A 16,588-nucleotide genomic window follows, 5' to 3' on the forward strand; every position below is an offset into this window, starting at 1 on the left:
ACTCAGAAACAATTATTTTTTTTAATAGAAGAAATATCTAAACTTGTGCCCAATGTTATTGTTGGAGTACACTAGGTTTTAAATAAATTACGTGTTTTTTTTTTTTTTTTTTGCTGCTTTTTTTAGCGGCCTCCGTAAGGGGGAAAAGCCGCTAGATCTATTAGGTTTGTGCAAAATGTCCGTCTGTCACACTCAGATCTCAAAAAGTAGAAGAGAAATGAAAACTATTATTTCACCATGCGATGCGGCTTGCAAAGTTTAGGGGCAACGGCTACTTTTTGTTTTCTAAAAGCAAACTGTTTAGTTTATAAAATTAATTATGCAAGCGACTTTAAATGCAGCAATTTTCGTGCAGTAGCGTAACGCCGCGGCATTACATGGTACTAAACTAATTCCCGCAAAATTTTTAAATAATCAGATTTTATTTATTTTTTAAATTAGTGCCCCCGCCAGGATAAAAGCGATTATTTTTGTGAGTTTTGTCTGTTGTTCGGCCTGTGCGTCACGTTTAGATAAAAAACAACAACACTAAAAGCTACCGTATTGAAAATCTGATTTAATCTTTCATGTTCCTTCCGAAACATTGCAATAGTTTTAAGTATCTATAATAGATTGTTCCGGATGTTTTTGTAAAAAAAAAACAAATCAATGTCATGGAATGTTTGTTTGCTTTTCTAACTTATGGGCTTATTACATTTAATTTCCGTGCTTAAATGTTGCAAAAAACACATAATCAATCATATGTTGTTCCGTTTTTTTATGTAAATAGCTAGGTATTTTACGGGACTATCATGGGTCGACGTAACAGGGGTGCCGCATGGAAACGCTTTAAAGATCAGCTTATTCATAGAAGAGAACACCAGGTTGTATGCGGCTTCAGAACAAGACAGCTGGAGGTGACTCACAAAGGCTGCAGGATACATAATTGAGACCAAAAGAAAATCAGTTGCCGAAGACAGACGTAGACGGCGAAAAGAAAATCTTAATCGACCACCAGCGGACAATGGTTATGCTTGCCCTGGATGTGGCAGAATATGTAGGTCACAGCTGGACTGCGTAGCCACGGGAAATACTGCATTCCACATTAGTCTTCGGAATCGAAGACAGGCCTTGTTTTCATTTCATGCGCAAACGACTAAGAGTTGCATGATGCCACCATTCATCTAGTCGCATTTGACCAAGATGATATTGCCATAGATTAGGGATGCAATTCTTTACAGAAGCCTTTCATAACGACATATCAAGTCTGTTTACAAGGTTTTGCTGCTTATGTTCTTTTATTATAAACAGCTACATGGGATTTGGCTGTTTTTTTTTATCATAGACATCTACATTTTATCATCATGTTTTCTAAACAATGTCCAAGCATACATCTTATTTGTCACTTTGTCTGTATCAATTTGTTAAGCTTAGCGGTCATTATCAAAATTTTGATTGATCAAAAATTATTTAAGAATTTCTATGACACAGAGCAGAAATCACGTATTAAATATTCCTTGCGAATAGGTGGAGATCCGACTCCCACGGGGTCACCTCTGGGTTTGTTTGACAACACAAACTCTCTTTGTTTATTTTTCTATTTCATTTGGAGGCCTGGGCCACCAAACTCACTTGGCCTTGGGCCTCCACATATTTAAGGCCGGCATTGCCGCATGTTCCTTCGGGGAAAAGTAGCCTACCAGGACAAAGTTTCCTCTTCTTGTCTAATCACAGTTTTCTCAGGTATATAAATTAGTTAGCTTTAAGCGTGTTTTGTTGTCATTGGTTAACATGGATTATTGAAATAAAGACAGTGCTGATAAGCTGTCATAAGCCATATACATATTTATATATATAGTCTATGGCTATGGCTATGTTTGCGTTACACTAAAGGGATATATTTTTTTGCACTTGTTTAGCTCCGCAGAATCAAATATTTTAAGTGCTAGTCGTTTATAGAACAAAATAATCATAATACCGAGTACCGAGAAATACTTTCACTCATTGTCTTCAAACTTAGTTTAAAATAAATGAGTAATTAATCAACGGTAACTAATGAGATTTGATACGATAATCAACTGTTGGTTAAAAAAAAAAAGTTTATTCTAGCGTCTTTGACATTTTAAAATTTATCCTAAAAATCTATCTTTCATTATATTATATAATGTAATTTGCCTTCACCCTTAGACCTTGCTTTTGTTGACATTTAATCTCTAATACACTATAACTGATTAACGAATATCTTTATAAATGAATATAGACTACTTTGTATTGTGTACTATTAAACCAAAGAAAAAACACGCTCATTCATTGAGTCACTTCGTTTCACCTACGGCCTAACTTATACCAGACTAAGGTGCCTCTAAGAACTGTCGACGGTCTCGTCTTGTAGACCAAAAAGATTGGTATACTCAACCGTTGGAACACTATAATTTGGTTTTCAGTGACTATTGCGTTGTCTCTGAGTTTTCCTATTGCCGTCACAACCTCATTAAAAAAAAGGGGTGTCGTTAAACTCAGTTTTAACTCCTCAAGGAAATTTGTTATTACCGCACATGCCTATGGCTGATCAAGGCGCTAAGCCGTGATTGTTGGTGATTTAGAGTAATGAGACCATTAGAAAAAATAACTTAGCGCGAAGACCAGACTACACAGGCTACACATACAACACAGGCTACACATACAACACAGGCAACACAGGCTACACATACAACATAGGCAACACAGGCTACACATACAACATAGGCAACACAGGCTACACATACAACATAGGCAACACAGGCTACACATACAACATAGGCAACACAGGCTACACATACAACATAGGCAACACAGGCTACACATACAACATAGGCAACACAGGCTACACATACAACATAGGCAACACAGGCTACACATACAACATAGGCAACACAGGCTACACATACAACATAGGCAACACAGGCTACACATACAACATAGGCAGCACAGGCTACACATACAACATAGGCAACACAGGCTACACATACAACATAGGCAACACAGGCTACACATACAACATAGGCAACACAGGCTACACATACAACATAGGCAACACAGGCTACACATACAACATAGGCAACACAGGCTACACATACAACATAGGCAACACAGGCTACACATACAACATAGGCAGCACAGGCTACACATACAACATAGGCAACACAGGCTACACATACAACATAGGCAACACAGGCTACACATACAACATAGGCAACACAGGCTACACATACAACATAGGCAACACAGGCTACACATACAACATAGGCAACACAGGCTACACATACAACATAGGCAACACAGGCTACACATACAACATAGGCAACACAGGCTACAAATACAACATAGGCAACACAGGCTACACATACAACATAGGCAACACATACAACACAGGCAACACAGGCTACACATACAACATAGGCAACACAGCCATCATCGAGATTTCGAGTTTCTGGGATTAATGAGAGATGATGAGTTTATCTTCGACCACGAACGAGGAGCTCGTAAAAAAGATTGAAATAGCTATTTACTTAACGAATTATGAGGGACTGTAAATTTTACTATACTAAAAAAACCTTATTCAGAATACCAATCCATTTTTCCCAGTGATATTTGCTCTCTAGCTCGCCATAGATAATAGCGTAAAGGAGCTGTTTAGAAAACAGTTCTTGTGGAAATGAGTTCATGTGTGTTCCTGATAATAAGATTCAACTGCCTGCGTTACAACGTGAAGACCTACGAATATTTTCAACCCATGCAAACATTTCTTGCATTTAAAGAAATAAACTATCGCTTTTTTCAATGTTTTTATTTTCACAGAAAGATTTTTTGTCTACAAACTCTTCATACAAACTCTTCATACAAACTCTACATACAAACTCTACATTATTTAGTAAAAAGCACGTAACAAGGCTGTATGCAGCTTGCATCTATTTATAACTTTATACACGACATACTTTTCTCCTCCAGAACTAAAACTATATTCTCAATGTCTAAAGTCTAAACAAACACATACATTAAAGTTTCAATAAAAAAGGCTTTGTATATTTATTTATGTACATTCAACAGATATGATAGAATTAGGCTATGTACATTCAAGCACTATGATACAATTATGTACATTCAATCAATATGATACAATTATGTACATTCAATCAATATGATGCAGTTATGTTCATTCAGCTGATATGATACAATTATGTACATTCAAGCAATATGATACAATTATGTACATTCAACTGATATGATACGATTATGTACATTCAACTGATATGATACAATTATGTACATTCAAGCAATATGATACAATTATGTACATTCGAGCAATATGATACAATTATGTACACATGTGACGAGCTTGGGCAGTGTGTATCAAGTGTCAAAAGAAAATAATTTAAAAGGGGTGTACTCAAAACAATTGTCTCCCAAATGTTTTAAATGATTTTAGTTTGAAGTACTCGTTTGAAAAATCACGTGATAACAGGAATGTTGGGAAATGTATAAATACGCCTGGTTCACTGGTGCAACTAAAAATACGTTGTTATAGGTTATGGTGCTTAAAAGGGGCTTTATCCGTGACATTACTTTTTTGCTATGGACAGCGAGAAAACATGGGTCTCAGCTCTTGAAGAAAAGCGTGCCTCACGGAAAATGGCCAGCTCTTCTACCACCAAAGCGAAAGCCACCTTGACCTGCAATATATGTGGACGGGAGTCTCCAAAATAGGGCTCCACAGCCATAGGAAAAAGTGTTCGAGATGAACCATAGTCTTTCTACGACTGGAGGAGGCCAATATAGTACTTTCTGGTTGTCTGGGAACAGTGGAATGTGGTTAAATTATTTTAATTATAAAACACATTTTGTAATAACTTATAAGTTTGCACAATGTAATCTACAATCTACAATCTACAATCAATGGCAATACTATTTTTTATAGTTCAAAAAACAGTAGGACTACTTGATGTGGGGCATGAGCAGGCCATTATATTATTATGTCGATTAAAATGCTTTTGGTTGTAATATGAGACAGTATTGAAAGGATGATTGGCAGAGTTTAAGTCATTGGTTAAAATGCATGACTAAATGCATGACACTTAGGACGTAATCATCTTCTTTTTTTGAAGTAACGTCTGTATTATATAAGATAAGAAGATAAGATGTTACACCAATGGTTACAAGTTACGAAGAACATTGTAAGAGATGTGTGTCTACCGTGGTCGTAATTGATGGTATTCTACACAAAGTGAAAACATGTAGGCCTGTACATATTATTTTCTCCTTTGGAATGAGTTCCTTTTTTTTTTTGTTTTATGAAATTTGACATGATGCAATACAATGGTCAAAGTCTTATTGTTTAGTCAAGTGGAGGATCAGTTTTAGAACTCTACTGCAGTCATTCTCTATCGCCCTCTGTCTCAAACTGATGTTTTTGTGGCTACACTGTAACCTGGAACACACATCCTCCATTTGGGGGCAACACTTGGGATCCTGTGGATAAAAATGTAAGCGTATAAATGCATGTTCTGTTTCAAAGAGTATGGCGCTCTCGATGCTGAAGGAAATGAACACTTTGTAAAAACTTTATGATTATTAGACCTGGTATTAGGATTATGAATGAAACTTGCACCCGATAAAGCAATGATCCTAAAAAGATAATGTGCACATGTTTATGTTCCATAAAACTTCAAGGGGCGGTAATTTAAATACTACGTTTAGAAAACTATTCGTTTTAAGACAGTATAAATACCTATGTCTAAAAGAAAAATAAAATTGAACTGAAATGGAATATTATGACATTGACTGATAAAAAGTGATGACCTATATACTATTTATAAGTATGTACCTACCCGACGGGTAATGTCCGGCTTGAATCCCGAGTTTAGGAGAAAAATTGCGATGTCCTCTCTACATAGATCCAAACAATCGAACAGCAAGTGGCTGTATCTGCTTACATCCCCGTGCTCTGCCAACCCGGCCACCAAGAACTGAACTCTACTTAAATCAGCTGTCTGTGGATTACGAGATATGTTTCGAAGCTCAGTTATTAGTAGGTTGATGTTTTTATGATTATGATGAGATTGTATGAATTGTGACAAAACAATCATCAAAATCTTTATGTTCTGTAGATTGAATTCAATGCATTAAAAAAAAAAGCAGATGTTTCTGTTATTTTCCTTTATGTGTTCTGTGCTCACACTATTATACATAGATCTTTGGGTTTCTCTAAATTTAGCTCATGGCGTAATTGTTGAGCAGATTATGCAACATTCAATTCAGATCCTAGTCACGCGCAACTATACAATTTAGCATTGGCTATTACTTAGTATTATTGTTTACGTATTCTCCTTGTGCGAGGATGCTTTGGTTGTGTATTTGTGGGATGTATGGTCGAGAGGCTAAAACCGCTTGGCTACCTATCAAGGGGTGGCGCGAGCTCGACACCCAACTCGAGAACAGCTGTACTTACTGAGCGCCTAAAGGCAGCACGGAAAGCCTTCTCCCAGATACTCCCACCCCTCCACAAAAGAGATTGCACCATAGCGCTCTAAGCGTGCTATAAGCATAAAAGATGCGCTATATAAAAATTATTTTTAAAAATTCTAATATTTGGGACCCCGTGGTCTGTGTGCTTGTTTAATTCATCCTATTAGTAGGAAGCGCTACTTGTGAGAGAGCCTCAATCAGTGTTGTACCGGGCTTAGTTTGATAACTGTAATGTGGCCGTCATTCGGAACATGATCGTGTGGTGATCGACTTCTGGGACCGCAAGTTGCTTAATGTTTAATTTTAATATTGATTTAATCTTTCATATGTGTGAGGCCATTGGATTTTTATTGCATGTTTTCTGCCAACATCATTTTCCTTCATTGTAAATAAACATAAATATTTTTTCACTATAATCCGCCAGTTGAAAAGGCTTCCTAGATATGTAGATGTTGGCCTATTTAAATCTACAATTTGTTTAATTAATTAAATTATCACTATAACTTTAAAGCTGAGCGGAAGGATTTCAGATGTAGGCCTATTTAAATCTACAATTGGTTTAATTATCACTATAACTTTAAAGTATAGCGGAAGGATTTCCGATGTTGGCCTATTTAAATCTACAATTGGTATGGTTTAATTATCACTATAACTTTAAAGCTGAGCGGAAGGATTTCCGATGTTGGCCTATTTAAATCTACAATTTGTTTAATTATCACCATACCTTTAAAGCTGAGCGGAAGGATTTCTCAAAGTCCGTTCTGAATGTGTAAATGTCAAGGTCTGCATCCAAAACTTCGCGCTGCAGACGTAAGAACTCAATGGATCCGCACTCTGACAGACTGTATGCCTTTGGGACTCTACCTCTCTGATAATGATAGAACAACAGAGAACTAGGTTACACATAATATTAAACAAATTAAAAGGAATTAATGTACTTTCATCAAAATATAAATAACAATGGTGTCTCGAAGACTCTAGAATACTCTAGTCTAGATCATCGACCAGCATAAGTTGCAATTGTTAACGGCAAAGTGTGAAATGCAGACATTTTATAGAATGCCAGATTTCACATTTGGCTGATAACATGTACTTTATGTTAAATATGATTCTCGACCCAGAGTAGGCCTATAGAAACAAAACTTACAACGTCAGTTTGATCTGGATTCGCACCACAAATTTTCAGCAGTTGAATCATTTCCGGGTCATCCATAAATAGGTAAGCATAGTGAAGAACACTTCGTCCTAACTAAAAAAAAAATAAAAGTGTTTTATAATACATTGAAAGGATGGCACATGAGCCAATTCACTATTTTTAAAGGCAAACAAAAAAACAATAGGCCTACTTACCGAGTCTTGCATGTTAATAGTGAACCCACAGTCCGTGGCAAGCTTGATGGCGATGATTCTACGCCCCTTGAGGACAGCTTTCAGCAATGGGGTACGCCCGCAGTCATCTCGTCCGGCAGCGTACTTCTTGCAGGCCAGCAGCTTGTGGACGTTCTCGATGTTCCCGTCGTCAATGGCTTGAAACACTCGTTTGACGTGGCACTGTAGATAACAATTGACGTATGCTCAATAACATGGACCTGCCCCATGGTGGTGCTGTATGTCCTATATCACTTAGGTAGGAGTCTTTAAAGTTAGGGTGGTAGGGTGCCCGAAATCATTGAAAGGGAGGGTCGAGGAAAATTCTGATATATAAAATAAACTTTGAAGAAGTAAACAAAAAATGTTTCCCTTTTCTGACCTTGAGATCTATGGGGCAGATGATGTAAAGGTCATCTGTTTCCTTAGCAAACGGTTAAAGAACAGGGTGTCAAGTGGTCAGCACAACGGCCAACCGCCTATACTTTTCGCGAATTTAGCCAGGTACCCATTAGAGATGGGTGGACTCAGGGGCGCCCTAAAAATTCAAAATCCCAGTCTTCACCGAGATTCGAACCCAGGACCCCCAAACTTTGAAGAAGAATAAAAAAAAAATACTTTAAAAAATCAAGGCTTATCTAAGGGGAAGAACTACACATCTACATCCAAATATCTATCAATGCTTTAAGATATATTTCCCTTGTTCGATATCAAACAAAATTTATTAGTACAACTTAATTAACTAATGGACCTCATTCACCAATCGTAAACAAACAACATTTAGCCACGTGATTATATTGATAAAACAAGAAAAAATTACGTATCACGTGACAGCCTTTATGGATTGCGTAATTTGTATAGAAGATGTAGAGAACCATGTGACAAAATGTTGTTTGTTTCCGATTGGTGAATGAGGTCAATTGGTTGATTTTTTTGAGCCCTAGTTTGTTAGGAACAGTGAATAATTGTGCAACATACGAGAATGTGAAGTGGGAGAAATAAAGTGTTCAAGATTTGTAACATAGAGACAGAGTGAGTTGATAAAAGCTTTGCAATGAAAAGACTGAGCAGTACCGTATCAATGTCTCAAATTATAGAAAAAAAAAACTTACTTGGATTTCGTCCCCTAGTCTGACAATCTCCGACACTTGAGGACTAGATTGTTTGTTGGCTGTCTCCACAGCTGTACGACCTCCCTCGTCTGTGATATTGCTCACGTGATCATAGCCGTCCAGAAGCAGGCGCTCCACCCTCGGGAAATCTTTGGCTTTGATTGCCTGTAGCACGTAATTGTCCAGGGTTCGAACATATTTGTTTCGCTGGAGCTTTTCCGCGAAGTCCCTGGCGGTTCTCCCCACGTAGTCGCGGGCGCCGATGTCGACGCCTTTGCGGAGCAGCAGCTTCACCGTGCTCATTGGTTCTTCAGAGTAGATGGCCTGGAACAGCAGGGTCTGACCCGTGTGACTCCGCAGTGACGCATCGGCACACTCTAATATGCGGTGAATGGTGCGCAACTCTTTTGGTCTGTAGGGACTGCTGAGTAGCTGGTGAAAGAAAGAATATACATTTTAATATGCCATTGGAAACTTAGAAACATTGGGGGTGCGGTGGCTGAGTGGTTAAGAGCTTGGCTTCCGAATCTGGGGGTTTTGGGTTCGAATATCAATGAAAAATGGGATTTTGAATTTCGGGATTTTTAGGGCGCACCTTTGTCCACCCAACTCTAATGGGTGCCTGACCTTAGTTGGGGAAAGTTAAGGCGGTTGATTGTTGTGCTAACTGTACGATACCCTGCTCGTTAACCGTGGGCCATAGAAACAAATTATTTTTTTTGATTAGAAACATAGTTTTCCACAACAAACATGACTGAAAACAAAGTGGTACACAAACTCGTAGGCGGCCCCTGCAGGCCAATTCAAATAACACATTACGTCTAACACAAGCTTGTAACTAATTTTATCTACAGCTGCAACCAATAGGTGACTATTATTATCATTAAAGACTTTGCAGGATACTAATTAAGATTTTTGTTTGATAAAGAAAATTGAAAGACTAAAAATAGCCGTACTACCTAAAATTAGATTTCATCAAGCGAATGATTTGTTTCGTTTTGTACGTTTCGGATGTATCTTCAAAATTTTTACATCCTAGACAAGCCTCCCGCAGGATGGCGGGGGATGACTGCGGGTTCGATCTTGGGACCATCGAGACGACCGTCCAGAGTGTATAGTGAATTGCCAGCCAATTAAGATATGGATATCTACAATAAACCTCATCGTCACAATGTTTTAAAATTGGTTTATAACTGTGTGAATACAATATGCAAAGGCCTACCTAATTAAAAAAATTTACGGAAAACAAAACAGAAGTTATGCTCATATTCATCACGATGAAGATATGGATAGTATGATGAAATCGACTTTACAAGAACTCTTCAGTGTTCGAGATATAAACGTGACAGATATACAGAGGAACCATACAAGCGTCTTTTCGTTTAATGTTTTAAAAAGTTCTTACCCTGAAAATGACGGGCGTCGGTATCATGTCCTTGTCAGGGGCGTATAACACCGAGATGTTAGGGTTCATATCCATGACAGCATCGATGGCATCGTGGCAGTTTGTTTCCCATGTAGCTGCCACCAGAGGGATCGGGGCCTCAGGATAATCAGGATAACGCAGTTGGTGGGAGGCGTCTACTGCGTCGATGTTCACTTTCATGAAATAACCTGCACACATTTGGAGCCATTAGTTCTACAATCTTCATGTTTGTGTACAGTAAACAAAAAAATTATTTTACGTTTCTCAGAAAACATATTTTTTTAAACGTATAAAAGGATTTAATTGTAAAAGTCTGAAGCTAAGGGCGGAGCTGAGTAAGTTCATAAAGATAAGGACTCATTTCTTATAACATATGCTAGGACAAATTGGAGGAGGGTAGCTGAGCGGGGTCCCGAGTTCAAATCCTGGTGAAGGCTGGGATTTTTAATTTCGGGATCTCTGGGGCGACTCTAAGTCCACCCAGCTCTAAATGGTACCTGACATTAGTTGGGGAATAAGTAAAGGCAGTTGGTCGTTGTGCCACATGACATCCTCGTTAACCGTAGGCCAGAGAAACAGATGACCTTTACATCGTTTGCCCTATAGACCACAAGGTCTGAAAGGGGAACTTTACTTTTAGGACAAATTAGCGGAAGTTCTCATTCTTCCTATGGAACGGGTCAGCCAGAGGAGAAAATGACTTATCAGATTTGACTTCTTTATCTAACATGATCGACTAGATTAATACTTTGATACGTGAAGTGCCTACTTACCTTTTTTTTTAATTGAACGTCAGTAATTTATCAGATAAAATTTTCAGCACAATATCTCAAAAGCATTTAAGACCCCACTTACCCCTACCCTCCCGCCAGCCTCGATACAGTTTGAGATGTTTTGAAATGAACAGGAAGAGAGCAGTGAACTATAGACGCTAATCAATCTATAAAGTTAGCCTAAATTCATGTCATATATCAGCTTTAAGTCCAGTAGGTGCGCTGTAGTGTGGGTGTAATGCCTTGTGGATATAATGTGTACATTCGTATACTCTCTGAGATCACTCTATTTCTTTCCGGCGCAATAGGGGAAGTAGTATCGTAGAATGTTTGACTCGACAGCATAGAGTTGTCCCCCTTAGCCCATAAATGTGTCTTTAGTAATATCATTACTTAGGGGTTTCTCTATACGTCTAAAAGAACATACCTTCTTGGAGTCTGCGACGTACTACTGCCCCCTGTCCAGCTAGCAAGGTGAGAGATAACTCGTTGGTCTGTTCATAACGCTCCATCATCTGGAATGTATTCACATCATTTACATATTGATTTCTTTTATAACACAAGTAAAGCTCTGGATTAGATTACATTTCTTTAACTCTTTTACAATCCAATCCATGATTTAGATTAAAAACTTTGAAAAAATACTCTTCACATTGTATGTAGAAAGTTTGAAATGGCGCATCATTAACCCTTAAGGTGCTGAGTTGTTTTACAATGAGTGCACTCAAAATGGAATTACAATTGTGATGTTTAGAGGCTAAACTTCCGCACGCGTTTTAAAGGTTAAAATGTATTTAGTTCAGAAAAACGAAATAACTTCTAAAGTTCATACAATTTGTCAGTTTTAATTAAAAAAACGCTCTAAGCGATATTTGAGTTTTAATGATTCTACAATAAATGATCATCAGTCTATTTCAAAAGTACACATAAATCATGTATCGGAAACCCTGTGTATGATGTGCACAATTCAAACCTCTTAGAAAACTTACCCTCAGCAGCGGATGTTTGTAAATATCTCCCATCACTAAATATTTCATGTTGACACTCTTCCCGTTCTTCACCGTTGTCACTCGGCACCACGATTTCAATAATTTCTCCACCAGGTGGCGGTCTGGCTTCTGCTCTTGGAGTGCACACCATAAACCTGTGAGAAATTGTAGGGAAGAAAACAAAAAGTTAAAGGATTGCAAGCTATAGCGTAAAATATCAGGGCTACACATCAGGGCCGGATTTAAGGCACACTACCTGACCCTGGGCTTCACAAGAAAGGGGCCTCCACAAAAAAGATAAAAGATAAATCCGAATTTCGACGGCTCAGAAACTTATCGCTTTTTTTTTTCTAACATTTTTTTCGCATTTTTACGGCTCGCAAAAATGTCGGGATTAAAAAGTGAGCGCTTGTTTGGAATAAGTAAATACAGCTCAGGATTTACGTCTACAAACTAAAAAATGCAAACTTTTTAAAGCTATAATATGCATATTAAACATTTTTTTCAATAGGAAAGTGAAATAACATTTACAAGAACTCCATATCTTTCTTCTAAAATATCCAATGCTTTTCGATATAAAAATTTTCATTCATAAGTGGATCTTTATTAAAGCTTTCTAAAAATTATAGGGGCCTCCAAAAAAATCCTGCCATGGGGCCTCTTCATAATTTAATCCGGCCCTGTGTAGACTATACAGCAAACGGTCCAACCTGCTCCTATTTTCTAAACAATTGTTTTTTTTACAAGAAAAGATCGGACTTCACTACCCTCTTCGAGTTCGCGGATATGGGATTGTGCTCACCACTAGTCACAAAGGAGGAGCTTATTTAGCAGTGGGTTTATTTGTTCACTTGAACTATTTCAGGCTTGACTTGGTGAGACGTTTCATTTTGAGATTGACAAGAGAGACACTTATGTTATTATCTTATCTTATAAATTACAGATGTTCCTTCAAAAGAGAGTATAATTACGTCCTACAGGTATACATGTGTCAATATGGTTGTGCATGTTAATTAGATACTAAAACTGTTAATGCATTGGTTATCATGGCTGATTCAGGCTTTAAATACATGGGTAGTTCTAGTTGTTTAGTGGATAGATGAACAGGTTATGTTAAAAATAAACATACTAACAAGCTACTGACCTGGGTTTAATTTATTGTACCAGTGTAACATCTCCTCGTAGCCAGGAGGTTTGTCTTTTCTGAGTATGTCCTCAGCCGTCATACCGATAGAGTTTCTGAGACTGGTGTTGATACCAAATCTGTTGATAGAAACGCATTAAACATGTAGTTTTTTTTTTAATTTGATATTTTAATTCTCAATATATGAAGTAATTTCGAAAGCGTAAAGATTTTTTTTTTGGATTTGGGAGCGCGGTGGCTGAGAGGTTTAGCGCTTGGCTTCCAAACCTGGGTCCTGGGTTCGAATCTCGGTGAAGACTGGAATTTTGAATTTCGGGATTTTTAGGGCGCCCAACTCTAATGGTTACCTGTTTTTTAGTTGGTCGTTGTGACACCCTGCTCTTTAACCGTTGGCTTGAGAAACATCATCTGCCACATAGACCGCAAGGGTAAACTTTACTATAGACCGCAAAGGTAAACTTTACTTACTTAAGTTTTTTTTCTATAAAACTCGAGAGATGAAGTTGTCCCCCTATTGTTTTTAAGGTTTCTCGACTATAAAATTGAAGAAAATAAATATTTCGTAGAAGATATCAAATCTATGTTATTATAGTATTGGAAATTTCTACTTGCTATTTTTGACAGTGGATTGAGGGAAATTGAACCAGTTCTATAACGTGCCCTTGCATATATAAAAAAGAAAACAAGCGAGGGGTAACGGATATTCTATATAAGATTTTGCTAAGTCGTTTTGCCTTCTTATTTATTTGTGTTGTCCTATGATCGATCTACTTTATAAATATTTTCACCCTATGAGAAACAGACTCTAAACCGGTTAAATTAGAATTTAATCCAGTTAAAGTGTCAACGAAAATAGTAAAAATATTTTTTAAAAACTTGATACTCAGTCATGTATGTAAACACTTTAACTACAGCCTATTAATAATTTTCAAGTGGCTTTAACAAAGTCCAGTGTTTCATGTCGCAATCTAAAACTTATAGCACATTTATAAATATGTTCATCCAGCATTGGCCACTCAGTGGTCAAGTGGTCACATGGACCACCCAATCTTAGATAACACAAACATGAAGCTTTGAGGTTTTTCTTAAGACAAACACATTTTCTGTTCAAAGTTTAAATTCTATTGCTGTCAACAGGAAAGTAGGACAGCATAAATACAGAGGCTTCGTGTATTTTACGGAATTTTTGCGATTGGTAAGGGGACATAACAAAAAAAATCTACAAAATTTAAATCTCTTAAAGTTACACTCAGTTATTGTCTAATTTACTAACAAAAAAAAAATAATAAGGCCTTTCATTAACAATAATAAAAATACATATTTTAAACATAACAGTAGTATTGAATATTTTTTTACATGAAAATAAATCCATAAATAGCACATTTTTTGTGCGAAAGTATTGAGAATATAAGTATTTTAATTAAAAAATCAAAGTGTATGTCCTGCAAGTTAAGTACGCTTGAATTTGGCTTGGCCCCTATCAAGGGGGCTCAAATTTCGACGCCCGACCTGAGGAGAGTTGTGTTTACTGAGCGGCTAAAAGCAGCACGGAAAGCCTTCTCCCAATTACCATTACCCCCCCCCCCTCCCACACCCGCACCATCACTGCCCTACAGATGAAATTGGACTAAAGCGCTCTTAGCATGATATAAGCATAAAAGTTGCGATATATAAAAGCTATTTAAAAGAACAAGATTTAACTTCTGCGCAGTTTGTAGCACATGAAAATCACAGTTCTCCGGTTTTATCTCAAAACAAATTTGTATTCTTTAGTTGGCAACACTGATCTTTCAATCTGGCCCTTGAAATTTACTTTGTCTTTGTATGTCAAACTCTTTCCCAAACTTCCTAATCTCCATTTTCAAATGTTTTTCATGAAGTCCCATTATATCGCCTCTACATCTCTTTAAATCGCTTTTCTCTCTCCCCCCCCCCTTTTTTTTTTACTGAATTTGTATTGCTGGAAGAACGTAAACCGTGACCTCCGTGACCGCGTAAACTGGGCTTAAAAATCGTAGTGTAAACAAAGGGCAGATTACTCTGAGTAACTTTTGGTGTGACCATTTCCGCTAATGAGTTCCAAATTTCTACATGTCATGATTTCTGCCAACAGATTCACAAAAGATTTATTAAAATTGTATTTGATAACCTTACATAATCTAGATCAGAGGTTCTCAACCTGTGTGTCGCGACCCCATTGGGGAGTCGATTGAAGATTTTTCGGGGTCGCTTAAAGCCATTGTTAATATGGATTATTTGGTCAATTCTAACATGTAAAACTTGACACATGCAAAGTTTTTTTTTTTTATTGGAATTTACTAGATCTATTTTTATTGTTATTCGAGGATAGATGTTGCAGACAACTGAATCAGAATTGATTTCAAACATTTTAATTATCGCAGCAGAAATATTTCTCAATAATTTAAGTTAATGTGCAGTGTTGTAAAGCTCTGGACTCGTCTGTAAGGTCAAGTCAGTATTAATCATTAATAGTCACTAATTTCATAAGATATTAGTGAAGTATTAGGTGCGCAATTTAAAATCGCCATACGGAGAGACAACACCAACCAAACGTGTTAAAAATGAAATATGTTTACTAAAATGTGCATGTTTTGAAAAAGGTTGAACAACGCATCCATAATATTTCAATTTTAATACGTAAATTTTGTATAGAAATAGATAACATGAAACTTCGATGAACTCCTAACGGTACCAGGACAAGAAAGCATGGGCCTCCCCTAGTGCTCTGGTAAGTAACTCTGTTGTGGGCCTCCCCTAGTGCTCTGGTAAGTAACTCTGTTGTTGAACTCCCATGCAGTTCAAATGACCCTTCAGTTGTCTCCCCGCAGCTCTTGGACACTAGTAAGCCATGCACCTCTGTTTCCTCTGCCTGCCCCACTAGTTTAAGCAGGAATGGAAAAACTCCAGTAACTGTAATGTCATATTGATAGCTAGCATCCGAATTTTGTCGTCATGGATACCCAGCATTTTAGAGGAATGGTTAGGCATAGGCCCTATAAATGATGGACATTTAAAGATTTTTGAAATCCACGATGTTATGTGAATGTGTCACCAAATGTCATCGGAACTCAGTTTGTCGTTCAGCGTCGAATATTAATAACGAGAACAATGCTATTAAAATTACAAAAAAACAATGAAACAAGTCACTGCACGGATCAAGAGCAATTGATAATTTTGTGAAAGAACATTTGCTAACACATCAAACTTTCCACATTTACTTCACATTCCAATTGCACTTGCTAGAACTCCAATGAAAGTCAGAGTTGAAGATGTTT

General features: G+C 37.3%; 2 protein-coding genes across 3 annotated transcripts in view; one reads left to right on the plus strand and one right to left on the minus strand.

Annotated features, from left to right (window-relative positions):
• Positions 1–791: 791 nt before the first annotated feature.
• LOC129924285 (N66 matrix protein-like) lies at positions 792–3,458 on the plus strand. Its single transcript, XM_056018527.1, has 2 exons — positions 792–896; positions 2,583–3,458. The coding sequence occupies exons 1-2, from the start codon at positions 792–794 to the stop codon at positions 3,456–3,458; spliced, it is 981 nt and encodes a 326-aa protein (XP_055874502.1).
• Positions 3,459–3,817: 359 nt separating this feature from the next.
• LOC106068423 (uncharacterized) overlaps positions 3,818–16,588 on the minus strand; it is a 29,921-nt gene continuing 17,150 nt past the window's right edge. For both annotated transcript variants that reach the window (XM_056019327.1, XM_056019330.1), the window contains exons 4-13: positions 13,293–13,411; positions 12,149–12,303; positions 11,587–11,674; positions 10,366–10,574; positions 8,961–9,392; positions 7,831–8,031; positions 7,628–7,729; positions 7,205–7,348; positions 5,844–6,005; positions 3,818–5,484 (exon numbers count right to left, since the gene is read on the minus strand). In XM_056019327.1, the coding sequence (XP_055875302.1) occupies positions 5,344–5,484; positions 5,844–6,005; positions 7,205–7,348; positions 7,628–7,729; positions 7,831–8,031; positions 8,961–9,392; positions 10,366–10,574; positions 11,587–11,674; positions 12,149–12,303; positions 13,293–13,411 (1,753 nt within the window). In that variant the 3' untranslated portion in view covers positions 3,818–5,343. The remainder of the gene's footprint in view (positions 5,485–5,843; positions 6,006–7,204; positions 7,349–7,627; positions 7,730–7,830; positions 8,032–8,960; positions 9,393–10,365; positions 10,575–11,586; positions 11,675–12,148; positions 12,304–13,292; positions 13,412–16,588) is intronic.

Source organism: Biomphalaria glabrata, chromosome 1, assembly GCF_947242115.1.
Source record: "Biomphalaria glabrata chromosome 1, xgBioGlab47.1, whole genome shotgun sequence".
Classification (NCBI taxonomy): Eukaryota; Metazoa; Mollusca; class Gastropoda; family Planorbidae; genus Biomphalaria; species Biomphalaria glabrata.

Coding starts and splice junctions, on each gene's coding strand:
- LOC129924285 (XM_056018527.1), top strand. CDS start 792: ATGGGTCGACGTAACAGGGGTGCCGCATGGAAACGCTTTAAAGATCAG. Junction 897..2,582: donor TCAGAACAAGACAGCTGGAG/GTGACTCACAAA, acceptor TTGGTGATTTAG/AGTAATGAGACCATTAGAAA.